Source organism: Vicugna pacos, chromosome 6, assembly GCF_048564905.1.
Source record: "Vicugna pacos chromosome 6, VicPac4, whole genome shotgun sequence".
Classification (NCBI taxonomy): Eukaryota; Metazoa; Chordata; class Mammalia; order Artiodactyla; family Camelidae; genus Vicugna; species Vicugna pacos.
The window spans coordinates 14,658,889-14,686,530 of record NC_132992.1 but is presented as its reverse complement, the minus strand read 5'-3'; the positions used below and the strand labels follow the sequence as shown (position 1 = coordinate 14,686,530).

General features: G+C 45.9%; 1 protein-coding gene across 4 annotated transcripts in view; it reads right to left on the bottom strand.

Annotated features, from left to right (window-relative positions):
• Window positions 1–2,521: 2,521 nt before the first annotated feature.
• GNB5 (G protein subunit beta 5) overlaps window positions 2,522–27,642 on the bottom strand; it is a 44,567-nt gene continuing 19,446 nt past the window's right edge. For all 4 annotated transcript variants that reach the window (XM_072962409.1, XM_072962412.1, XM_072962411.1 and 1 more), the window contains 9 exons: window positions 26,839–26,880; window positions 24,879–24,955; window positions 17,636–17,768; window positions 12,368–12,511; window positions 10,364–10,455; window positions 7,967–8,015; window positions 5,746–5,842; window positions 4,681–4,847; window positions 2,522–3,539 (listed from right to left, as the gene is read on the bottom strand). In XM_072962409.1, the coding sequence (XP_072818510.1) occupies window positions 3,528–3,539; window positions 4,681–4,847; window positions 5,746–5,842; window positions 7,967–8,015; window positions 10,364–10,455; window positions 12,368–12,511; window positions 17,636–17,768; window positions 24,879–24,955; window positions 26,839–26,880 (813 nt within the window). In that variant the 3' untranslated portion in view covers window positions 2,522–3,527. The remainder of the gene's footprint in view (window positions 3,540–4,680; window positions 4,848–5,745; window positions 5,843–7,966; window positions 8,016–10,363; window positions 10,456–12,367; window positions 12,512–17,635; window positions 17,769–24,878; window positions 24,956–26,838; window positions 26,881–27,642) is intronic.

Below are 27,642 nucleotides of genomic sequence, written 5' to 3'. Positions count from 1 at the left end.
CCTTCCTCTTCCTCCTCCTTTTCCGGGGCTCCTACACACCAGGGCCTGAATGGCCCCAGGGCGGTCTTGCATAGAGGGGCCGGAAAAGGGCTCATTAGCCCAGGTAAGTAGCTCTGGCCCTGGGAGTCCTTCCCAGGCTCCTCCAGGAGCAAAACTACTTTCATAATAATACTGACTCTTTTGTGGTATGTGTAGCTTTGAAAACTCCCACTTTCTCTGGAGTTTTCCAAAGGCCACTGATGTGTGGTGAAAGGATCACCAGTAGAAGGTGTGCTTCTGTGTTCCTGTGTTTTATTTTTCTCAGTTTTAATTTCTAATATGATAAATATTGATAGATATAATCCACATAAACCTCTTTTTGGGGTCCTCAGTAATTTTTTTAAGAGTGTAGAGGGATCCTAAGATGGAAAACTTTGAGAACCACTGGCCCAAGTGAACCTCTAATTGATGGTAATTACTAATCTGATGCATGCGTGGGGAACCCTTATGTGGAGGGGACAGGAGAGAAAAGAATGAACAAGGAGGAGGGAGAGGAGGAGGGGAAGGAGGGGAAGGGAACAGGAAAGGGAGGAGGGGAAGGGAGGAAGCAGGGAACTAACCCTTGTTGAAGATGCACCAATGGCTGAGGTGCATGCTTTACACACTTTAGGGCTGTCCCATTTCCTAGATGAGGAAACTGAGGCTGAAAGAAACTTAGATATTACGCCTCCTGTAAAGCTGGTGGAGATGCCTCTGAACTGAGGTGCACATACTTTGTCCTCATGCTGTCCCCCTCTTACGGATGAATCCCAGTCTTAGCAGGACCACTTTCTAGCCAGATGGCCGAGAAACTATGAGAGCCCGGGATGCAAAGGCCTTTACAACCTGTGCTGTTTTTAAGCCACTTATAATCCAGGGAAAGGTGTGGAGGACATCAAGGGTGGGAAGAGGGAAGTGGATATGGAGGTCCTGCTCTCGCCTCTGGCTCATTCCAGAAGAGGACTGGCAGTCGGGCCCCACTTCTGGGAGGCCGGCAGCCACTCCCTCCAAAGCAGCTGCTTGAGTTTCAGTTCACAGGAATTTCCCACAAGCACCCGTCAGCACATACCTCCTGTCTGACCCCTCTACCTGTCTAACCCTTCTCTCTCTGGCTGCGAAGGGGGGCGTCCAAGGATATGCACACCCAGGGGCACATCTGTTTGGCCCCTTCACCACAACTGGTTTGGTAGGTTTGCTTCCAAGTCCTCTAAAAAAAAAAAAAAAAGAAAAAAAAAAAGAAAACCTGGTTAAAAAACTCCACTCAGCACTATTTTTAATATGCAAAATACAATTTATTACCTGGAGTTTACCCTTGAGACTCCACATGGTGTAGTATATTCCCAGCCAAGGATTGCCTCAATAAATACTCAGCACCACCTACTGTGACATTAAATGCTTATAAGGGACTGGGTTACTGCCCATGGGGGTGAGTGAGTGAGGGAACACTCCCACAGGGCCCCGAAAGTCACTTTTTTGACTGGAAAGTTAGGGGCTACTTTGCAGACATAGTGAAGACGCCCTCCATCTCTGAACATATAACCTTGAATTTGCTTCCCCTGAGTCTGGGTGACTTTTCCTTCGCCCTGACTTCCTTCACTTCTGGGAGGCCCACATCGGGATGCAGAGACACGAAAGGGTCTGTGGGAGAGAGAGGAGGGGATGCCATACTAGGAGCCCAGGAACAAACTCTGGAACATTCTGGGAGCCAAGATGGGGAATTTCACAGGGGGCCTGACCCCTGCAGCAGCTGGCAGGAGCTGGGTAGCCCCTGTGCCCATTTCCTGGAGCCACTGCCCAGACTGGAAGCCACTAGGGGGAGAAGGGGGCTGAAAAGTGGTCCCTTCGGACCACACTCCCTCCCCCTGCCCTCTGGGCTCTCAGGGTGGGGGTGGGGTGGTAGGCAGGGGCCTTGCATTTTTTTCTCCCCCCACCCCAGGGCCTACTGTGTTTTCTTGGGAAATGATTAAATATAACGATTATGTTTATTTAAAAAGAGTTGATGGGCAAGCTGGCCCGGGTGACTTCTGACTGGCCCATCTTGATACTTGAACAGTAGTTTTGCGGGTGGGCCAGGCCCACCCTCTGAGGTTTACAGGAGGGCCTGCACCAGGTCCAGGCCTGCCTGAGGCTCCAGCTCTGGAAGGGTCTCTTCAAGCAGCAGAGCCAGGGCTTGGCCTGCAAAGCCAGAACTACCATTCGGAGGAGGGCCAGGCTGGCGCAGGGCCAGAAGCGGCCGGAAGATGGGGGGACTCAGCACACCCAGTCCTTGGGCGCCACAAGGGCCTGGCCGGGGGACCCCAGACCACCCGCAGGGCAGGCCTCACCCAGGAACGCTTTTTGGTCTGAGGTGACCTTTTATTTCTCTAAGTGACGCATGTCATCTTCATGAATGAGGTGTTTTCTAAAACAAAGAATAAGCCTCTACACCTTAAAACAAAACAAAACAGAAAAGAAACGATCCTGTAACTAAAGCACTTGGTATCTCCCAGAAGGAATTACTGAGTTTCCAATAAAGACAAGATATTTTTATGGTATTTTTCTCTCAATATAAGTGAAGCAAAGACATTATCATTCGAGACCTATCAAATAATTTGTATATGTAATTACACCTGCAATGCAATAAATATGAGTGTAACTGATAAGGATGACATTCACTTTATCCTGAGAGGATGCTACCAATCCTAATACGTCTAACACTACAAATAGGTCAAGTTTACTGTCCTGGGTTCCCACACAGCAAGGTTTCGGTTGCTCTGAGAAGCATCTGTGTCATGAGCAGCACTCAGCTTTCCCCGCAAATGAAAGAAAATGTCCTGTCCATGTGATACAGTGATACATCGCACCATCGCATGATTCATAAATCAAATCTTCTGTCCATTTTATGCAAATCTGCTTCATTTGTAACTGTTCACATATATGGAAATGTCTCAGCTCAAAAAAGACAATAGGATGCAAAGCTGAAAAAAGATACTTTCACAAAAACACATTTAAAAAAATTGATTTTGTCTAATTACATTTGGAATTGGAACTTTTCTTCTGTCAAAGACCATGAACACAGTCCTTCTCACCCAGACCATTGGAATCAGCATGTCCAGTGGAAAGTTCCCAAAGTCACAGTGTACACTGAGAAAAATCAGATTTTAAAGTGCCCTGGAAAGTAAATGTGATTCAAGGAAACAACATGGAATATATTAAATGCTGAATTCGACTGGTAATAGAATGAGTTGAGACTAGTATAATTTAAAATAACCTTAAAAATAGATACATTTTAAAAAGTGTTCAAAATAAAAAACACTGTACTTGAAGGTGTTCCCATAGTGCTGACGGCTCAAGCTGCTATCTTTCCGGGGTGGTGGTTTAAATAGTAATATCAGAGATGCCTGGTGAACGTTGTCATGGAGCTGCTCCCTTAAGCTAAGTTGCAATACAATCTCACATCCTCTAGAAGCAAGATCTATTTACATGTGACGATTTCAAGTTCTATCCTCAGGTACCTGCGCGCATCGTGATTAAGCCCAGACCTGCAGACACAAACAGATAATTTTTAGTCTGTTTTCAATTAACCACTTGCAAAACCCAAGTTTAAAGAGATAAAATCAAAGTCTGCTCCACACAAACACACACACCTCATCCAAAATAGAGCAGTCACATGTCTTGAAAGGATGACATTACTCTTAGCAACTCAAAAGTGCTTCTTTGGCTCTGGCTCCCCGCCTCCCTTAGTTAATTGTCTGAAGGGCATCGGTGGCCTCCTTACCAGGGATGGTAACTCCTGCATTGACAACCAGCACCCTCTGGACCCACTCAGCTCACTGGGTACGTTGATGTGCTTTACTAATTTAGGAAATCTCACCCAGAACGATGAAGTCACAAACAACTTGACTATTTGTCTCAGGAACTTGGCAAAAATCCTTTTATCTATTTACCCTAAGGCTAGACGACTCAATTACCCTCTTTAGAAGAGCTAGTCACTTCTCAGGATGATACAGAGCATCAAATGACTGGCTAGTTTTCAAGGCCGTCTTTGAAATTCTCTCCCTCCTCCAACCCCGTGTTCAACACTCTTAAGCTATGCCACAAATCTGTCCAATCCTAGCCTTAAACCAGACTCCTAAAACCTCATGAGTATCTGCTTTTGCTCTCCCCTTCAGAAATGCTAGTAAGACTGTCAAGTCTGTTATCTCCCACAGTGAGGTAGGCTTTGATGTACACGTTATTTTGGTGGTACTTCTAGGGAGCTAACATCTGACAAAGTCATGAAGTTCTTTAAGAATCTATTATCTAATAAAAGCAATGAGGATCCTTTTTCTGGAAAAATGCACACAATTTGGCATATAATTGTAGGGGCTTTATAGGTCTCCTAAAGCCCCCGTGTACACTTCACAGGGGTCTGTGACCACAGAGCAAGAACCCTGCACCACTGGGAGGTGAGACTGGCAATCTGGTCTGTTAAAGGTTAGACTCAGACTTTCAGGGTGTCTGACTGATGGGGAACCCACTACCTCCGCAGGCAAATCATCCCCCTGTGGCTATCAGAATTGAAACTGGAGCTCTATTTGGCTGCCCAGGCCCATCCTAGCTTACCCTGACCCCTCTGCTTTCAGAAAGGCTAATCACTTCTGCTCTCACACACAGAGGAAAGTAGAAAAACTTCTCCCTTACTCTGAGGGTGTGATCCCACGATCCTGAGCAAAAAGCAGTCCCATCAGGGGACACTCGTAGAGTACTAACACGGTTTTCATGTCCAAACAGGATGGAGACTCGGGACCCCTTGAGGACATCCCAGACGTTGATGGTATAATCGTTGTACCCAGCAAACAGCAGGCGACCTTAAAGTGGGAGGACAGGATGGTTTTTAAATCAGTTCCTTTCTTCTTGTTTTTCTTTTCATGACTCTTACTCATGGGCTCGCTTGCTCATTCACTCATTTATTCATTCAGTAAACAGGGATTTGGTGCCCACTACGAGCCAGGCACCTTGCTTTGCTCTGGGGATTCAAAGAGGAGAAAGCACAGTTGCCCCCTGTGGAGGGTGGTATCGGGCAGGCTGCGTGGTTAGGGCTGTAACAGAAGTGCTCAGCTATGTGTAAAGTGCTGTATGATCACAGAGCAAGGGGGATCCAGGAGGGCACTGCAGGTGAAGCGACATCTGAGTTGGCCTTTGAGGGATGAATAGGAGTCTGCCCTGCAGGGGAGGGAGGGAAAAGATGTCCTGGGCAGCAGCAGCAGCATGCTTGCACAAAGGCACCGCTGCAGAACAGGGGGGTGTCTGGGGGAACTGAACAGCCCCATCCTGTCAGTGCTGCCCGAATTTTCACCGGCGGCTTCCCCAGCTGGGAGGGCAGAGGTGCCCCGAGCCCCAGGGCATTAAGAAAGGGACTCTTGCTTCACTGCTTCCACCTCTGAAAAAAGTCCCTTTTCAGGTGCGAAGGGGAAAATGGAAGGCTGGGGAGGACATGCCTAGAGGCTCTGCAGATGGAGTTTTGATCCGTGATTGTCTTGAAGATGAGCGTTAGGTGGGCCCAGCCTTCAGTCCCCCCTAAGTGAGCGGGGCTGGGGAAGCCGCTTCGGGCAGGGCCAAGCGAGGGGTCACAAACGCAGTGAGCGGAGGGAAACCAGCGCAAAAAGAGACTCTAGCACCGGGGCCCAGGGGAAGCCTGACGGAGAGCCGCGTTTCGCTCAGGTCCTGGCGTACAGTCCCGGGAAAGCTTCTGAAACGAAAGCTTACCGCTGAGGGAGAAGTCCACGCTGGAAGCTCCGAAGATGATACTCTCTTTGGAATAGATGGCGACCTCCCTGTCTGCCCGGAGGTCGTAGAGGCGACACTGGGTGACAAAGGAGACAAAGAAGCACTTGTTTCTGGATCCTGTTTGGTGCCTGAATGACGTCAGAGCTACGGCCTGGTGCCGGCGGCTTGTGGCGTTTGAGGGGTGAGGGGCAACCTCTTTCGTTCTCTCCCCTAGTGTTTTCTCCCTCAAATCCGATTCTTGGTAATCTCCACGGATTACTGGAGATTCAAATAAACAGCCAGTACAGACTTCTTTGGGTACAAAAACAGAAATGAAAGCCCTCTTTTCTAATTTTTGATGAAGAGTATGTGTTCATTGTAGAAAATTCAGAAAAACTCAGAGAGGCATAGAGAAGGAAGTAAAAGTTACCCCCTATCCTAGAGGCATTTACTAACATCTGGGCCATTTCCTTTAGTCTTATTCTATTTTATGTGTGTATTTAAATGGGGTGGATGTTTCATTACTGTTCCTATTAGCATTATGTTATGAGTATTTTCTCATGTCATTAAATAATCTTGATGAACATGGTTGTTATAGTACTCATGTGGATACATCAGAATCTACTTAGCCATAGCCTGCTAAGTGTTTCGATTGTGTCTAATTTGTCCCTTTTATAAATCAAGTTATGGGGAAGCCATGATCATTTTTTTACACAAATTGCTATCTGCATCTCTGACATTTTCCTTAGAATAGCTAAGCAATAGAACCCTTAGAATAGAATTGTTTCCAATACATAGCATGGCCAGATCAAAGGGCAGGGAAGTTCTGAAAGCTCTTGATTCATATCACAAAACTGCCCTCCAGACGAAGGTACCAAAGGGCCTGACCCAGGCTCGCCCAAGGTTCCTTTACTGCACTGTCTCCAACAGTGGGCATTTCTTGGCAAATCCAAGAGGCAAGTGAGGATCTGATCACTGAAACTTGCACTTCTGGGATTACAGGTGACTTGCAAAACACTTTGGTGGTTGGGAAGGTAGAACTCAGTGGTAGAGCGCATGCTTAGCCTACATGGGGTCCTGGGTTCAATCCCCAGTGCCTCCACTAAAAAATAAAAATAAATAAATAAACAAGCCTAATTACCTCCCCACCAAAAACAACAACAAAAGTAATAAAAATTAAAAGAAACCATTTTCAGTGTACTGTACAGGAATTATATCGCAGTAAAGGTGAATAAAATAAAATGGGATCAGAGATTTGCTTTAAAAAAAAAACCATTTTCAGGGGTTTGCCATTTTAGATTTACTGCTCTGTAGATGGTCTGCATTTTATCCTCTTTTTATTTTTTTTTATTTTGTGTGTGTGTGTGTGCACGCGCACACACACGCTTTTTTTTTTTATCCTCTTTTTAAATGAGGGTGCTTATCTTGGTTATGCAACTCCATTCATACCTAAAGGAGTTGAACTCAATCTGTCACACATATGGCATGAATTTTCCCAAAATGTATGCTCTTATATTTTGTTATATATGTTTTGACATAAAGAAGTTTTACATTTTCATTATTATCAAAACTTTCAATCTATTCCTTTGTAATTTCTTCCACAATAGCAAATTAGGATGGAATCCATTATTTAATAAGATACTTGATATTTTGGAGGCACAAGAAGGTATTTTTTTCTTGAAAAATAGGTCAACAAAATTTGACAATTCATATCAAAAGCCTTAACATTAGGCTGATTTTTGCTCAGCAAGGTCATGTCTGAGAATTAATTCTAAGGAAATAATAAGAGAGGTACCAAAAATATTTGCTTATGGTAATGTTTCAAACAGGAAAAAAAAAACCTTGAAAAAAAATGTCCAAATGTGGAAGACTGGTTAAGTAAATGATGGCATGTCCATAACATGAAAAACTATTCAATCACTAAGAAAATATAATGTAGAAAAATATTCACTGGTGTGGGAAAATGTTCACAACTACTGCTAAGTGAAAAAAGCAAATTATAAAGCATTTTGTTTAAAAAAGTAAAAAGACAGAAAGGAATTCACTCAGCTTGAATTTTCTGGGTTAGAAAGATTAAAGGTAATCTAGTTTTCCCCCCAAGTTTTCCTTACTGAATTCACATTACTTCTGTAATCAGGAAAAAGGTATTTTTGAAAAATAAAAATAAGTCAGCATAACTCTCTTTCGAAGAGGAAAAGCTCGCAGTAACTTAGAAACATACTGTAGCATCATCTGACCCCGAAGCAAAGGCGTCTCCACTCGGGTAGTACCTGCAGAGAGAGAGTGTGGGGAGAAAGCACTTTACTCAGAGTGGTGATTCCTCATTGTGGATGCCCATCCAAACCAACAAGGAGGGCTGTCCTGTGCTCGGCCGTCCAAGTCCCAATCTCCTCTTCTAGGGACACAAGGACCCCTCATTATGGAGGCCAGAAAGGGAGGCTCATCACGAAGGCCCACTGGCCTCTAGTTTTCTTCTCTGTAAGCAGAGGACAGTGCCGCTGGCCGGGCAGAGTGCTGGTGAGGAGGAAATGAGGTAATACGTGTATCTGCACCAGGCACTGACCACAGAGCAGGCCCCCAGTATCCCTGGTGTCCCTTGATCACAATTCCATTCCCAAGACTTGGCTCAGAGCTCAGGCTTAGAAAGTGGTCATAAACACAGGCACTGCAACACAGAGCCACACGCAGCGTTCTGTACTCACTGCATGCGACACTTCGGGCAGGTGGCTTTACCTGGCCCAGGCTTAGTTTCATCTGAAAAGTGAGGAGGACAAAGCGCATTCCCTGCTGTGAAGACTGAGTGAGACAGCATACGCAAGAATGTGGCCCAGCGCCAAACAAAGGGCTCGTAATACATGATGGTTATGACTGTCACCCTCATCCTCGGCTCCACAGTCAGGCTTCCTGGAGAGATGGAAGTCTAAGCTGAGACTTGACGGACGTTAGAGCAAGAGGGGTCTGGGTAGAGGGCACAGCACGGGAGGGAGAATGTGCACTTCTCAGCTGTTACTTCATGAATATACAGGGGTTTAATTTATTTCTGTCTCTTTCTAGTCTCTCCTTAATAACTTAATCTAATAACTTCAGTTGCTATCTGTAATAATTTCTTGATTGATTTCCTTTGATTTTCTAGGTAATTACTGCACTTTTGCAAGAAGCGATATTTTCCCCCTTTTTTCCTTTCCTACATTTGAGATAAGAGAACTAGAAAATTCTCATGAACATTCCTACTACTAACGTAATTAAATATTCTTACTGTGTTCTGGCTTTTAATAATTCCCCTTAAAATTAAGGGGAATTATTATGCCATTATGCCATTAAGCATAATGACAATTCTTGATTGATTATACTTTAATTCCTGTCCTGACAGTGCCAGCTTCCAAATGTACATGTCAGGTCCTGAGCTCTCTCATGGGATCCAGTTCACAGATCCTGCTACCTCCCCGACATCACCACTTGGTTGTATAACAGGAACCTCATATTTCCCTGGCCCAAAACAGAGCTCCAGGATCCATGTGCAATAACTGTTTCTTCCCTGCCGTGCCTCCAGTCCTCCTGGTCTTAGCAAATGGATCAGTGCTTACTTCCCCTTATAAAAGATGTGGGTTCCCTGAGTTCAGGGTTCTTCTGCTATAATGCAAACCCTCTGCATGTGCAGGGGTCATCTGGCCCTTTTACTGTGGTAACCAGCACAAAAATACTGATACCCTGGCTACTGCCATCACCAGGAGTAATAAACTGCCCTTTTTTCTAACCCAGGAGTCTTGTGCTTCTTAGAGCATCCATGAAACTGTGGCAGCCTTACTTGATAGCTTGCAGCTAGAGTAAAATCTCATATCCTTCTCAATTCTAGGCGTTTCTGTCCTCACTGTGTCTTCTTTAGTGTCAGCCACCATCATTTCTTTCCTGAGCTCACACAGCAACCTTCTAACTGGCTGTCAGGCTTTCATTCCCGCTCCCCTACAATCTGTTCTTCATACAGCAGCCAGAGTGATCTTTTACAGGCAAAGCATGGATCGTGTTAGCTGCCTCCTCAGCTCAGAACCCTCTAGTGGTCACCTGGCCTTGTGTTAGGTCCCTGAACATCTTATCTCCATGTTTTTCCCACCAGCTCTTTGCAAGCCTGGCTCCTTCACTATCCTGGCCTCAGTTTAAACATCTATTTCTCAGAGAGGCCTTTCCGATCATTCTAAGAAATAACCTATCTCGTCACATTTCCCTGCTTTACATTTTTAATAGCACTTATCAGCATCTTAAATTGTCCATTTATTTGTGCTTTGTCTTTGTCTCCTGCAGGAGAGCAGAGATCTTGTTTACCTTTTTGGGAACTGCATTCCCAGTTCCTGGAATAACGTCTAGCATAGAAGTCCTTAGTAAATATTTGTTGAATGAAAAATACTGACTTGATTTAGGTAGGGTAATACCCATTCCCCCTACTACAGCCAAATTAAAATTCTCCGAAAAATCTGGAGCACCACTCGGTCCCACCACAAATCAGCCATTGTTGCTGGAAAGCTTCTCTCGACCAAGTGAACTGAGCCTGGAGGCTAATAAGCATTACCCCAGGCTGGGGAACGCTGGGGGACAGAAAAGCAATGTGAACATTCTACTCACTGACCGGACACTGTTGATGTCAGATTCGTGTGTTTCAAAGGCCTGCACACACTGGCCGGAGCGCATGTCCCACACCATGGCTTTCTTGTCACATCCCTACAAATGCAAAGTTACCCAAAGTTATGGCCACGGCAAGGACTGGCTACTGACAAGCATGAGTTCTGGTTATGTCACAGAAACTGCTTAGTTCCCATTAGTAAATGGCTGAAGATGTGCTTTTCCGAGAGCAGCTTTACCTAGGGCCCCTTTCCTCAACTGATAAGCCCTCAGAGGGAGTGGGGGGAGTAAGAGAAGGCACCCAGACACCCTTCTTAGCATGTTTTCTATTTTTGCACCTTTCTGAGTGGGTGCAAACTCTCCAGCCCTCCTTCTCACCTTCCCCCTGGGCACTTCTCTTCACTTTTTTCTTTCCTTCCCTCCTCCCCTTTATCTCTGCCTCTATCAGCCCAGAAGGGAGGATGTGGTGAGAACTGCCAGCTTTGTCTTAGGGGTAAGGGGCAGCCTGAGCACAGGTGGGGAGCCAGATGCCCCTGGGCCAGCTGTACCCCAGCAGCCTGCCAGGCCGGGCACTGGCAAACCAGAAGCCCAGTCAGGGCGCCGCCAGCAGTCAGCGGGGTGGCTCAGGCAGGTCACCTCCCTGGGTTTCTACCTCAACACCTGTAAGGTGAACCCTCTCTGGGTTGCTAACCTGACCCAGAGAATCATAAACACAGGACTTGCACATTACACTGCCCTGATGCTAGGAGCTTTTTGATAAGTTCCTGCAGAGCAGTCCCGTGAGCAAGCGTGGGTAGTATAATTAAAAGTCAAACAGAAGGAGTAACAGGATAACGTTCATGCCAAGTTGATGGTTTGAACCCAGAGGAAAGCATGAGTAGGAAACCATAACTGGTATCTCAGAAAGACCTGCTGTGGGGTTCAGCATGCCGAGCATCTTTACTGAGAATAAGCACAAAGGACTCAGGGGTGTCTTCATCTTCAGATCTTTAGAGGACCTGAATTAGATGGAGTTCAATATTCTGAAAGAGTTAATATAATCTACGGTGATATCAACAATGTGAAAAGATGGCGTAGCTGAGTAGCGGTAAACACAGTTATACAGACATAGGAATGAAACATACAAATGGGGCCAAATACCCAAGAAGAAAATCCCTGCTGATTCGAGGCCCAGGACCACGATGTGGGCAGCTCGGAGCAAAGGGCCTTTATGTCTTCCGGCTGCAAACGTCATTGGATGGTGTTCGCATCACTGTCCTCTCTTACCACTGCCTCCGGACGGAGGTCCTGAGGAGCCAGGACCCAGGGGGCAGGTTGGCCAGATCACTCCTCCACGCTTATTCCCAGGTGGCTACAGAAATACTCGCCTCTCCTACTTGCACACGTTATAAACTCTTCACTGCTCATAATATCCTGGGGAAGGTGGGGGGCAAATGCTATTGTGCCCTATGCCCAATTTACACAGGACGGAATGCAGAGTCAGGTAGCAAAGGTGGGGCCCGGGTGTCCTGACTCCTAGTCTGTTGCTCCTTTGCCTTGGTGGCCTGCTTGCCTGACTCTGAGTCTTCAAATACACTGTTCCCTGTACCCAGGAGTGGGAGGGTCTGGTGATCGGCAGGGGTGGGGCGGGAGAGTGTCCCACCAGCACCAAAGCCCTGATCACACCTGCCACCTGCACTGCCTGGTGCCCTTGGAGCAGTTTCTCACGCTCTCAGATGCTAACTCTCTGCTATTCACTTGAGGAATGACAGTTTTAAATGTGGCAGCATTCCCACCCGGAGAACATTCCAGGTCTCTCTGCAGACTGCTGACTATCAGTGGCAGCAGGGGAGCCCCACACAGCCCAGTGCTGGGATGCCCACCAAGCACGGCCACTGCAGCAGGAGCAGAGGACAGCTCCCCAGCCCCTTCTAGGGAAGTATCCAGTCTGGTCCCATGAACTGACAGGAACCGCGACCACAGGCCTCCCTCGTGGACAAATGACCCCCAGAGGTCTTCCTTAGGTCTTTACCCCGGACACGAAGGTGTTTCCGGTCTCCGAGGGGGCCAGGTCCAGGCAGAGCACGTCGGCCCCGTGCCCGTGGAAGCTCTGCAGCAGCTGCCCGCTCTCCACGTCCCACAGGGCGCACGTGCCATCGCCACTCGCCGTCAGGATCTGCGGGGGGAGGGGCAGGATGGGGGTGGCTGTCGGGATTACTCCTGTCAGGGGTGCCAATCAGCTGCTTAAAGTTCCAGAGGGAAGAGGAGGCTCCTTACACACGCGCACGATGCACACCCACTAAATCTAGACTCAAGCACAGAACTCCTTCTCCCGGACTGAGACAGGACTGGCTCATTTTCGACACCCTTGCTGTCCTTGAGCTGTGTGTTTACGTGCCTGCCCGGGAGTAGGAAACCCACAGGCCTCCCCGCAGTCCCTGCGGGCTTGACACCTGCCTGGCACGTAAAAGTGCTCTGTGAGCGTTTGCCAAACACAACCTCGAGCAGCTCCCACAAGCAGCCAAGCCCACTGTTGTGCTTCCCAGATGTTAATGTGCGCCCTACCCGCTTCGCCCTGCTGCTTGCTCATCTAGAGCTGGGGTGGGGCCTGAGACTCTGCATTTCTCACAAACTCGCAGGTGATGTCGACACTGCTCGGCAGGCCCCATCTGGAGCATTTTGCTAGACACATGCTCCTGTTGCTCCATCCGCCAGAGGCTCTGAGAGGTGCCGACACTCACACACACACAGGGCCAACCAGCATCTGCGATGTGCTAATGATACCCAGGCGCTCTGCTAGGCATTAGGGTTTGCAGAAAGATTGTGTCTTTTTTTTTTTTTAAATATGCATCTAAATTTTATTGGTTGTTATTCCGATTTTTTAAATTGAAGTGTAGTCAGTTTACAACGTGTCAATTTCTGGTGTACAGCATAATGTTTCAGTCATACATATGCATACTTTTCATGTTCTTTTTCATTATCAGTTACTACAAGATATTGAATATAGTTCCCTGTGCTATACAGAAGGAACTTGTTGCTTATCTATTTTATATATACTAGTTAATATCTGCAAATCTCAAACTCTCAATTTATCCCTTCCCACCCCCTTTCCCTGCAGTAACCATGAGATTGTTTACTATGTCTGTAAGTCTGTTTCCATTTGTAGATAAGTTCATTAGGGTCGTCTTCTTTCTTTTTTTAGATTCTATATGAGTGATATCACATGGTATTTTTCTTTCTCTCACAAAGATTGTATCTTGGTCTCTGCTCTCTGGGAGCTCAGTTAACAAAATTGGCGGTAAGAACTGAAACCCACCTAACCCCCTGTCCCCACATTAATCAATTCCAGGACCAGGCACACGTTCCTGGTGCTCTGTTAGACAATACCGAGACCAAGTAAAAATAAGCCAGCGGCCTGCTCCAGGAAATACCTGCCCCTGCAAGATAAGGCTGCGAACCAACCAAACAACTTATCAAGACTAATAGCTTTGTAAAAAATTACTGAAACAGAAACCTTAATTAAATAGTTGGAGACCAGAAGGGGGCGCTCTCACATGCTGTGATGACAGCAGAGCCCAACACAAAGAAAGACTCCTCCTCTTCCCTGGCAAAGACTCAGCCAGTGAAAAGTCATGGATTCTGTTTACTACAGCCCTTCCAATGTTCTTTTCTCCTCTATAAAACAATTCTCCTTCCCTTGCTGTGTGGGGACCTGCACGTGCCTCGCCATGGTTGTAGACCCTGACCTGCAATTCTCTGCTGATTGTGAATAAACCAATACCTGCTAGAGAAACAGCTGGCAGTCTATTTACTTCAGGTCAACATCTTACCCACCAAGACTCGGTTTAAGACTCTTCCTGTGCTGGGTTCACCAATCCAAAGCTATTATGTCATAACCAGTTTCCCACCTTGAAAGACCCGCCTTAATATCATTCTCCCTGGACCCTGAGACCCTCTAAGTATGCTTCCCTAATTTCTTTATTTTGAGGAACTACAGCAATTCCGTCAAGTTGGGGATCTCTGCTGCGGCAGGTATAATCAACGTAGTGTTGCTGGTGTTTCTGACGGTCTCGGCATACAAGACAGCAATCACTTGTGATGGAGTGAGAAGTGCTGAGACACTGGTAGGCCCACGGGAGGGGAGCCAGACCAGCTGTGGCAACATCTGAGTTAATCTTAGAGAATGAGTGAGAGCTGGCCAGGGGAGGGGAAGGTGCTGCAGGTGAAGGCCTACCTCTGCGCTGGACGAGAAGTGTGCCTGTGTATAGAGCGAGGATTCTTTCTTCTTCCTTTTTTTTTTTTTTGCAGGGGGGAGGTAATTAGGTTTACTTATTTATTTGATTTTTCAGTGGAGGTCCTGGGGATTGAACCCAGGACTCAAGGCATGCTAGGCATGTGCTCTACCACTTGAGCTACACCCTCCCCGTTTGTGCATTTATATTTAAAACTAGGGTTCTAAATTTTGTTGCTGCCAGCATGTGTGAGGCTTGGGCTCTGGTGCAGTTGGGAGAAAGGCAGAGGGATCCAGGGCTCATGGTCTCACAGACCCAGCTGATGGCACCCAGAGCCCTGGAGCCAGCTTGGTTCTGAGCAGCCATGGGAGCAGGATCCACAAGGGTTAAGCCCTGGATGGTAGAGCCTCCCTACACCCACTTTCAGACGAGCTGATAAGGCAGCACAGGAAGTGGCTCTTACAAGTGCCCACAACAGAGAACCCTCTGTGGTTGGACATACTGACGGCTGAGGAAAGGAAACAGGAAGTTGGCCTTAGAGGACCGTTAGCATTCAGTGCACCCACTGACCACAATGTATGTCCAGTTTCCACGGGCTGGTGGTCTTCTCTCATCCTCTCCCTCCTTCCCCTTCTCCTCCCTTCTCTCTTGCATGCCAGGCTTAGCATTTATAAAAGAAGCTCCCTTTTTCTGCAAGGGAGGGAATCTACTCCCACCCTGGCCTTGCGCCCGCTGGCCACACCATCTTGGAGTGGGTCTCCTGCCAGCTGTCTGGGGGCCTAGCATCTCCTTGCAGCCAAGAGAGGCCACCTCCGTGGAGAAAGCTGGGTGAGTTCCGGAGCTCTCAGGCTTCTTGGGCAAGGCCCTCAAGGGCCTCTTGAAAGCCCCAATCTCAAATGTGGAGAATCTCCAAGGCTGGGAAACCCGAGCTGTCCACAGGCCTCCCTCCAGCATCGACTTTCCTTAAGAGGCCCGTGTACATCCAACAAGATGACCCAGGCAGGGAAAAGGAGCTTATGAACACACAAGACTTCGGTGATGTCTTAATTTGGGTACTTGCATTTTGTCATGTGCTACAATCCCCTCCAGTCTCTGCTGGCCCACACTTCAGTGGAAGCTCCACCTCATTCCTGTCCTAACACGTGCAAAGGGGCCAGTGATCTCCAGTCTCTTTTGGGACATCAGGTCCAAACAAACGGTTGCTTAAATGAGTTCTCCTGTCTAGCTCTTTGATGGGAATTTTCCACACCATACTTTTCAATCAAATAATAGTTTTCAAAAGTTAAAAGTAAATTCTTCATATTTAAAAAACATTTTAAAATATTTTAAGCATTTTTGTGATCTTCATTACAACATAAGTAAAACTAAATTTCAAAAACCAAACGTTCAATTATGATAAATGCACGAAACAGATCCTCTGACTCACTGCCCCTTGTTTATTCTGGAATGTAGAGAATTTTCAGGTCTTACACCAGCCTCTTGAGGTTTTCATTTTTCATCTAACCCGGAGCTGGAAGGAAGCTTAAGGTGCACCAGTTCCCCACCAAGTCAATGAGAGGAGGCTGTTCAATATGGCATGGAGTTCACTCAGCTCTACCAACAGTTAACAGCCCTGACTTCCCCCATTTCTGATTTTATTAAAAATAGTAATACAACCAACGAGAAACAAGAGCTTCCTCTTGGAGCCAAAACCAGGCCATGCCTCTGAATCATCCATGAAGCTTTGTGTTAATATTAATAATAAAATAATAAGAGCTAATATTTATTAATATTTACCAGGGACTGCACTAAGTATTTTACACGAATCATCTCATTCAAACTTCAGAAAACCTGAGAGAGGAATTTACTACCATCCTCACTTGCAGGTGAGAAAAATGAAACACAGAGAATAAAACCTTGTTTAGGACCGACCAGCTGGAATGCTAGACTGAATGTCCTCTGTTGCTTTGGTTGCTCCTCAGGCCCAAAGATACCAGACAGGGCCACAGCGCCCCCTACTGTACAGGCCTGCAAGACTCCTGGTTGCAAACAACAGGTGTAAACACTGCCCTCCAAGTCCCAACGGCCCTCAGGTCAGTAGGGAAGCAATGACCCAGGTCCCTGGTGTCCCTGCCACTACCCTCCCCTTCCCTCCTGACATCAGTCAGCTGAAGCCAGAGGGGCTTTGATCTGACTCAGACCCTCTCCCAGTCGGCCCCAGCCCCCGCAATGGCTCCCTGCAGTCTATAGGGTGAGCGTAGCCGTTCCGGGCACCCTGTGATCTGGGCCTGCCCACGTCTCCAGCCGCCTGCCTCCCACACTGCTCCCCTCACGCCTCACTGACAACACCCTCACCCTCCAAGGCAGCGCCGGACAGCAAGTCCGCGATCCCGCACTCCTGTCCTGAGCTCCCAGCCTCTCCTGCTGTCCAGTCACCACTGGTATCTGGCAACGTGGGTGGTGGTACCTAAGAAGGTTTGCTGGATGCACGGGACAAACAAACTACGGGACGCTTCGTGACTTGTGAAAGAAAGTGTAGCCAAAGTGTCGAATGTGTTGTTTCCACTCTGTGGTTTATTCAAAGTAGGGCACAGATGTACTATCCCAAGCCTTTTCTTTCCTCATCTGTTAAAATGGGCGTGTAAAGTAGGTATGATGAGCAGAGGTATCAACGATGAGGTATCAACGGCAGAGCTCTGAAACTCGGCACCAGGGAAGTTTCACACACGGAAGCCCCTGGGAACCACCTCCCAGACCCAGGCAGGTGCTTCCACCACACCAGAAGGTTGCCTGACCCACTCCCGCCCCCACCAAGTCAACGAGAGGAGGTTGTTCAACACGGCATGGAGCTCACTCAGCTCTACCAACAGTCAACAGCCCCGACTTCCCCCGTTTCTGATTTTATTAAAAATAATAATATAACTAACGAGAAACAAGAGCTTTCTCTTAGAGCCAAAGGCGGGCGTGCACTTGCCCTGCTATGAAGAGGGAGACAGAACAGCTTCCTCTCCCGCAACCTGCACCCCCCCAGCTCCCCATGACAGACCAGCTCCAGCAGGCTGGCCCTCGTCACGCCGGCCCCCACTGACCTGCATGTCAGAGTTGGTGAAGCTGCAGGCCGACAGGTAGTTGGTGTGCATAGCGACAGACTTCTTTTTGGCAGCCATGTTTTCATTTTTGTCAAATGTCAGTGGATACACAGAACACTTATTATCCAAACCACTGGTATGGAAAGACAGAAGGGTCAAATGTTAATACAGGGCAATAGACTATATGCAGACTTTCTCACTCCCACAAACTTTTCAAAGTATTTTCCTCTAGCAGTATCGTATGTTGTAATTTCCCCTTCAACTTTGACTTTGAAGATTTTCAAATGTACAATAAAATTGAAAAAAATTAGTACAAAGAAGCCCCAGACCCTTTCGCACAGGTTCACTAACTTAACATTTTGGTGTATTTGCCATGGGAGCAAACTTGGGACCATTTGAACACAAGTTGCAGACATGACATATTACATCTAAATACTTCAATTTGCAAATTCACATCACCTAAAAATAAGAATGTTCTTCTATGATCACAAACTCATGATTACATCTGAGAAAACTAACAAAGATTCTACAACACCACATAACACCGCATTCAGTCTTTCCCAACTGTCTCCAGGATCCAGGGCCCAATTAGGTACACACATTACATTCTGTTTTTATATCTTTTTAAGATCTTTTAATGAAGAACAGACACATTTTGCTGTCGCTCATGACTAGAGATCTTAGGTCAGTTAGTTGTCTTACAAATGTCACACACTCTGGATTTGACACACTGTTTCTTAATGGTTGTATGCAAGCGTAACACTTGTAGTAATAATATAAGTGTGGTATATAAAGGTGAGATTATGCACTTCTTTTCCACCGCTTTACTTTAAGGGGCTTGCAATGCCTTTAGCCCCAAGTCTGATGATGCCAACTTTGATTACTTGGTTAAAGTGGGAACCACGATATCTCTCCATGGTAAAGATGATCTGTTTGTAATTAGAGGCATACCTTGTTTTACTGTGCTTCACTTTATTGCATTTTTTTAAAAAAATTGAAGATTTGTGGTAATCCTGTGTCAAGCAAGTCTACCAAGTGCCATTTTTCCAACAGCATTTGCTCAGTTCGTGTCTCTGTGTCACTTTGGTAATTCTCACAATGTTTCAAATGTTTTCATTACTGTTATATTTGTTGTGGTGATCTGTGATCAGTGATCTTTAATGTTACTATCGTAATGGTTTTGGGGTGTCACAAACCAGGCCCGTATAAGATGGGGAACTTAATCAATAAATGTTGTGTGTGTTCTGCCTGCTCCACCACCTGGCTGTTCCTCTATCTGCCTCCTCCCTTCAGGGCTCCCTATTTCCTGAGACACAATAATTTTGAAATTAGACCAGTTCATAACCCTACAATGGCCTCCCAGTGTTCAAGTGAAGGGAAGAGTCACATCTCTCACTTGAAATCGAAAGCTAGAAGTAATTAAGCTTAGGGAGGAAGGCATATGAAAAGCTGAGATAAGCCAAAACTAGGCCTCTAGTTTTGTGAGCCGAGTTGTGAAGGCAAAGGAAAAGTTTCTGAAGGAAATTAAAAGTGCTATTCCAAGGAACACAAGGATGATCAGCAAGCAGAGCAGCCTCACTGCCAATAAGGAGCAAGTCTGGGTGGTCTGGATAGAAGATCAAGCCAGCCACAGCATTCCCTTCAGCCACAGCCTCATCCAGAGCAAGGCCCTAAGCCTCTTCAATTCTATGAAGGCCGAGAGAGGCAAGGAAGCCGCAGAAGAAAAGACTGAAGTCAGTCAGTAGAGGTTGGTTCATGAGGCTTAAGGAAAGAGGGCATCTCCATAACATAAAAGTGCAAACGCAAGCAGCAAGTGCAGATGCAGAAGCTGCAGCAAGCTAACCAGAGGATCCAGCTCAGATCATTCATGAAGACAGTGACACCGAACAACAGATTTTCAATGCAGACAAAACAGCCTGTGTTGGAGGAAAATGCCTTCTAGGACCCTCATAGTTAGAGAGGAGAAGTCAATGCCTGGCTTCAAGGCTTCAAAGGACAGGCGGACCCTCCTGTTAGGGGCCAGTGCAGCTGGTGACTTGAAGTTGAAGCCAGTGCTCACTTACCATTCCCCAAATCCTAGGGCCCTTAAGAATTATGCTAAGTCTACTCTGCCTGTGCTCTGTAAATGGAACAACAAAGCTTGGATGACAGCACATCCATTGACAACATGGTTTACTGAATAGTTTAAGCTCACTGTTAAGACCTACTACTCAGAGAAAAAGATTCCTTTCAAAATATTACTGCTCATTGACAAAGCACATGGTCACCCAATGGCTCTGATGCAGACGCACAATGAGATTAATGTTGTCTTCATGCCTGTTGACACAGCATCCATTCTGCAGCCCGTGGGTCAAGAAGAAATTCCAACTTTCATGTCTTCTTTAAGAAATACATTTTGTGAGGCTATAGCTGCCACAGAAGGTGATTCCTCTGATGGAACTGGGCAGAATAAATTGAAAACTTTCGGAAGGGATTCACCACTCTCAATGCCATTAAGAACACTTGTGATTCTTGGGAAGAGGTCAAAATATCAACATTAATAGGAGTTTGGAAGAAGTCGATTCCATCCCTCACGGACGACTTGGGGGTGAGGGGTTTAAGACTTCAGTAGGGGAAGTAACTGTAGATGTGCTGAAAACAGAAAGAGATTTGGTATTAGAAGCTGAGCCTCAAGATGGGGCTGAACTGCTGAAATCTCAGGATGATACTTTAATGCATGAGGAGTTGCCTCTTACGGGTGAGCAGAGAAAGTGGTTTCCTAAGACAGAATCTATTCCTGGTGAAGATGCCGTGAAGGTGACTGAAATGACAACAAAGGATTTAGAATATTATACAGACTTAGCTGACATACAGTGGTGAGTTTTGAGAGGATGGACTCCAATTCTGAAAGACGTTCTACTGTGACTGTAATTTCATCAGACAGCACTGCACGTGACCGAGAAACTGCTTGTGAAAGGAAGAGCTGATGCATACGACAAACTCCACTGATGTTTTATCTTAAGAAATACTGACAGCCACCCCAAGCTTCAGGACCCACCATCTTGCTCAGTCAGCAGCCATCCACACTGAGGCAAGACCCTCCACCAGCAAAAAAAATTATGACTTGTTGAAGGTTCAGATGATGGTTAGTATTTTTTAGCAGTAAAGCATTTTTTGATTAAGGTACACACATTGGTTTTTTGGACACAATGCTATTGCACACTTAACAGACTCCAGGAGTGTAAACACAACTTTTACATGCCCTGGAAAACCAAGAAATTTGTGTGACTCACTTTCTTGTGATATTCGCTTTATGGCAGTAGTCTGGAACCCAACCCACAGTGTTTCCAAGGTACGCTTGTGATGACACTCTGGTGTGACACTTTTAGGACACGTGACTACCCTGTTCTCAGAAACCATTATACAAACGGCTTTAGCATGATTATCCTTGTTTGAGTAAAATATTACTTTATGGGTACAAAACAGTGATCTTCTAATCTGGTAATTCCGTCTGCATTTATTAGCTGATACTTTTCTGCTCACTTGGATTCTTTTTTCTCTTCAACTGTGCTTTGATCCAATACTACCATCATCCCATGTAATGCTGAAATTGTCACAACTCTGGACAGTGAGGGCCTCTTCAAAGGGCTCCTTGTTCACTGATAAGACTTGAATATTCCCTTGTTTTCTGGAACAAGAAAATATCTGGAGCTCACTTCATTCTCTTCCTGTCCTAGACCTACAAGCAGTCTTACTCCAGGGAGCCCTGCCTCCATTTAGCAGGAACGATGTTGAGGAGGGGCACTCTCTCCAGAGGCCTGGGGAAGCTTGGGGACCCCTTTGCCTTTCCAATTGCTTGGAGGTGCAGGTGTAGATGTGGGTAGTCTATTACCAGCAGTTAGCTTTGGCGAGCTTGTTTATAGATCATGTGGGTGGGAGTGCTCTGCACTTGGCTGTGACAATGAACCAGCATGCACCAGACCATGTGCTTTCCTGATCCTCCAGGCGAAAACAGTTCTCTGAAGCTTCGGAGTAATTCCTGTCGCTCGGTTGGGATACTCACACCGTGGGTTATTTGCATTGCTATGAGAAGCAGAAAAGCCCTGTGGTGCGATGCACCAGGTACTGAATCTCTGCTTTAGTACCCAACTCATTTTGTGGTCTTGATTACGTTTTTAGGTTCTCTGAGCTTTCAGTGTCCTTAACTATAAAATGGAGTAGACTCCACCCACCCATCACAAGGGGCTGTTGTGAAGATTACACAGAGTTCAGTATGGGCCCCCAATGCATGACAGAGGCTCAGTAAGTGGTCATTAGTGTTATTTTAATACTCTTGCTTGGAGGCAGGTACTATGTTTCATGCATCTTTGAATCCCCCTAGGACACCCAGAATAGTGCTTTGCACACAGGTGCTCATATCAGTGCACAATACCTGAATAAAGGCTTCCTGGGGATATGGCTTCAAATAAAAAAATACATACATATGTATATAAAATCAATTGGCACTTTTTTTGAGAAGTGGATTGTGTAAATACTAGTGTAGTTTTAGCTTTCGAGTTTGGAGCCAACTAAGAGATAGACCCAGTAGTCAGGCAGATGAAGATAAACCCACCCCTGTCGTCGCCTGTACAGACATTCAGAGAACGTGGCATAGGTGTGGGCCTGTGTGATAAGGGAGTTACAGGGATGTCAAAGCCATGGCTGGGAAACACTATGCGAGATTATCACTGGAAACTCAAATGAATCACAGTTGCTCTTAACGGTTCTAGGAAAGGTCTGAGCAGGGCAGAGGGTGCAGTCTTTCTCAGTTTAGTTTTTGAAGCTCTCTCCTCACCCACTGGACTCCCCATATTTTAAAAAATGCTTTCATAAATATTCACAACTTGAACGTCTTCTGCTTTGGTTTTTACATCAACCTGCGAGGCAGCCAGCGGAGGTCCTGACCTTCTACCACCTGCCAGGGTCCAGATGACTGAGATTAAAGAACCAGCCATCCCTCTGCTCTGCACTCTCTGCATCAGGGTGTCACCAGGAAGCTGTCTACCTGGGCTTTGTAAAATTCTTCCACTGGGTTTCATTTAGTGAGGATTAAAATAAGAAATAGCCTACAGAATCATTTTCTAAACTACTGTTGAAGACATTGTACACTATGGTTATCATATTCATTGCACATCGCAGGAGCTACCCAATATATTCTTTTTCTAATTTGAAATTAGATCTCTGATATCTCAATCTCAAATGTTGATAAATTTATATAACCCACCCAACTCTATGCATTTGCTAGAATTAATGCCCAATTAGAAACATATTACCCTAGGGTTTTTTTTTTAATGTAGAATATTTATTATTCCTACTGAGTAGTGAAGAATTGACCTTACTTAATAAGAGGTCTGGCTTTGCCCTCAGCTACTGGGAGGTGATCCCTAAGCTCCTGAAATGCTCTGCCTGTTGGGGGTGTCTTTGTTTGCCTGGGGCTTTGGCTACTGGACAGTCTAACACTGTGATTTATGATGGGAGCTTTGGGACGCATCCTATGAGTTCTGACCTCTGGAGGAAGTGGAGATTTAAGGTATTAGCCTGACCTCCAGGAGAGACTGGAGCCTCAAGGTCAGCCGTGGGCAGTTTGTGATGGAGTCCCGCCAAAACCCTGGACACCGAAGGCTCTGGTGAGTCCTCCCCGTAGGCAATACTCCGACTGTGGCCAGGAGGAAGGAACGCCACCTGTGACTTCACAGGGAGGGGACGACTGGACACTCCACGTTTGGACCCCTCCCGGACTCTGCCCCCTGTACATTTTCCTTTTCTGGTTCTAATTTGTATCCTTTCATTGTGATAAAACTGTGATAAAAATGAGAGTTAAGCAGAGCACTTTCCTGAGTTCTGTGAGCCTGATGGTGATTGTGGGGAAACTGGCTGGTGGCTGAACTGGGGGGAGCCTTGTGGGGCTGCACCTTGTAACCGTTCAGTGGGCCGAACTCCTCCACACCACCTTGTAATTGTGGCGTATGTATATAAATGTGTTAGATATATGTGTGTTTACAGCTGTATCTTTATCTATATTTATATGTGTGTGTCTTTTATTGTGGTCACTTCCTTTCAGGAAGTAGATGGGGATACATTTTATCTAAATACTACCTTCCAGTTATAAAAAGAAGATACAATCTACTTTTGAGTTATTTAAAAAATTTGAAAATATGAAATACATGTATGTAAGCAATGTCTCCAAAGGCACACAGGGTCTCAGCAAGTGTTGAGAGTGGGAAGTTGCCCCCAAGCAGTCATCCAAAGGGAGGTGACACCAGGGATGATGGCTGGTGTGACTCTGGCTGGAGAAGGCGCCAAAGGTTTTGCTTGGAGGCCCAGGCTTTTCATATTTGAAATAAAACTCACTTCTCTTGATCATAAAGATAACATATGCTTATTTTTAAAAACTGAAAATAGACAAAATTATGATGAAGAGAAAAATACCCATAGTCCCATCATCCAGAAAGAACTACTGTTGTGTTTTTGGTATAATTCATCACAGCCTTTATACTAATGCCTCTTCTCTAAATATGGTTGAGATCCTACTATGGAAATATTTTGAATGGTCTCAAAATTGTTTCACATAGGGACAGAAAATTATGTTGGCTGAAGTTCTCACAGCCAACTCTGTTAAACTGAGCTCCAGGAGAACAGAGATTAATAATGAAAATTTTCCTAAGAATCTTGACACTCTTCAATTATCATAATTAAGAATTTTTCATTTTTAATGGCTATATAATATTCCATCCAATTCATGTATCATAGTTCACTTAACAATATCCTTTGATGGACATACTGTTTCCCCTTTTTCTTTTTTGCTTTATTTTAAATAATGCTACAATACGTGTTATTGTTTATACGGTTTTTCTATATTTTTGGATCATTCTTTTCAAACATTCTTAGATGTGGAATTACTAGGTCAAGGGTTATATATTTTCAAGGCTTTTGATATACATTACCAGCATGCTTTCCAAAGAGCTTGCACCAATTTATAGTCCCTGCCAACATCATTTGAGAGTGGAGAGGATAGGTTTGACACTTACACTACAATCAATCTGTAATGATAATAACTATGAAATACTTTTTGTAGTTTTTTTCTTTGATAAAATTCAGAGAGGATTACACACTGCTTAAATAAACAACAGAAATTACAAGTTCTTATTTGCTTGCTTGTTTCTGTCCACAGAGGAGTCCTGCATGGCTAAGAGGACGTGTGAGAGGCTGCTGCCGCCTGACTTACCCGCATGCAATGGCACATCCCGATGGGGCGTACGCACACGCCATCACCCACGTGCAGGGCATGGTGACCGCGTGCTCCTGAAACACAGCACACACCGTCACAGAAGGAACGAAGGGTGCTTCTACACAAATGTCAACTCTTACAAATAAAATCACTGGAGCTTCTATTAAATCACATTCTAGTTTCAAAGGGCAGTGGAGTGGGGTAAAGACTGGCTCAATACCCACGAGGAGACCCAGCTTCCCTATCATCAACCAAACTTTATGTCATATATTCTGACAGTTAAAAATCTCAACCAGCAAAACAACAGCCTCAATGTTTTACTTCTTTATTAATGTTATACTCCTATAGTTGTTGTGAATGCATATTGGGGCTCATTTTCTCTGAAAGGTCCATCCGAATTTCACTTTGGATACGTATACACTTTACCTTATTTACTCAGATTCCCTCTGTTATCAAAACATATTCCTGAATGATGGGGGGAGGGTATAGCTCAGTGGTAGAGCACATGCTTAGCATGCATGAGGTTCTGGGTTCAATCCCCAGTACCTCCACTAAAAATCAATCAATCAATCAACCTAATTACCTCCCCCCTTATTAAAACCCCCCAAAACAAAACAAAAAATACTCCTGAATAAAAAACTTTCTACATGTATATGATGAGTCTGTTTACTTGTAAGTGAGTATACAAGAGCCTCTGCCCCCTCAGGGTCCTAAAGCATTCCTGGGCAGTTATGATGGGGGTGGGGGTGGGGAGGGTGAGCGGAGCTGTGCTCAGGGAACCCATAAAATGGAAGCCTTAAGAACGAGGTGTAAGTCCTTGGCTCCTGGCTGGTGTCTGAGTCACTCACATCCTCCTGCACGCAGATAAGCCAAAACAAAGGCCCAGTGCAAACGCTTCTGCGTCTGCAGCCTTATTTCCACGGAGACATGGGCCCTGGCCCTGGTCCCGGCAGCAGTGAGATGTGCAGCTTCATGGAGGCCGACCACCTGTCCAACCTCAGTCTCCTTCTCCATCTGGGAAGGGGGAGGCTGGGAGTGGATGGTTTCTGAAGTTCATTCAATTGGGATTAACAGATACACACCACTATATATAAAATAGATAAACAACAAGGATCTACTGTATAGCACAGGGAACTATATTCAATAGCTTGTAATAACATATAATGGAAAAGAATCTGAAAAAGTATATATGTGTGTGTGTGCGTATGTGTGCATATATATACACATGCATGTGACATTCACTGAACACATTCAATAACACGGAATGAGGACGCTGCTCAGTTTGAGACAGATACAGGTTTCCTTTTTTAGACAGTGAAAAGGATGACTTTCTTTCTAAGTAACTACTGGAATCCATATTTAATACACAGTACTTGTTATTGTAAATGCCAACACAAATGCAGGCACGAAAGCACACCTGCACATAGATTCCAGCCTTTCTATTTAGTCTCAGTTTAGGTCTAATTTGGGGCCGTGCACGCCTCTGCCAGACTTGCAGGGGGCTCACAGACTGCATCCCTGGGAAGTGCCGTTTGATGCCACCACAGCCTCAGCTTCCCATCCTGTTAGCTCAAGTCCATGAGCTATGGGGTCAAGTCAAAGAGGGAGGCAGAGAGAACTGGGGATGTGGTACCTCTCATCACCAGTCAGAAGAAAAATCATAAATGCAGGAGCATGTGTGAATGGGACAAGTTTCCAGGCCACGGCCTCTCCTGTTTTGGTGTCAGTACCCTCTACGTTAGCCCTGTGGGCCCTTCTCTGGGTAAGGGGTTCGGCTGGAGAGTGGAAGGAACACTACAGTGGGCTGCGAGGCTGCCCGAACATGGATGGGCTCTCATGGGGTCTGCACCCCGAGACAGGCTCCTGAAGGGCAGGGCGACCACTAGCGGGGTGCTTGGCAAGGATGAGGACAGGGCTGGGGTTATGAAGAGCCTCAATCCAGGGGACCATGCCTTACCTTGTTAGTAGTGAAGGAATCCCACACAATCACCTTCCCATCCTGGAGGGAAAAGAGTAAACAGTTCAATAAACTAGTGGTCACCAGTGGGGAAGAGGGAAGGCAGAGGGGAAATACGGTGGTAGGGGATGAAGAGGTACAAACTATGTGTATAAAATAAGCTACGAGGATATCCTGTGCAGCACAGGGAATATAGCTAATATTTTATACTATCACTGGAGGATAACCTTCAAAAATCGTGACTCACTATGTTGTACACCTGTAACTTATATAATATTGTACATCAACTATACTTCAAAGGAAAAAAAAAAGAAGAAAAGAGTAAACGGTTCAAGAACTGTCCACAAGCCTTTCCACGTAACTGCTGAGACCTGCTCAGAAAGCCACATCCAGCTGGGCACTGCCAAACGGAAGCCCGGGCAAGCAGCTGGACAATCAAGACCCTTCAACCTACCCTTGAAGAACCTCCCAGCCTGACGCAAGGCTCAGTCCTCAGCCCTGCATCCCTTGTGGAGGTACGACCACAGAAAGCAATGCTCCAACACTTCCTCTGCACCACTTATAAATCAAGCTCAAACTGCTAGTAAACTGTCATCACCACCACAGCCCGTCAGTGTCGGTAAGTTAACCAGGTAAGAGAAGCCTGAAATCACTTTCAGATGCCTGACGGTAACTAACACTCTCTGACCTTCTCCTCGCCATCCCCACCAGCCTGTCCTCTCTACCAAGCACCTTTGAGTGCACATTCCCTGCAGGACCGTGCAAGAGCTCCACCCCATTCTGGGCCCTCCATCCTCCCTTCGT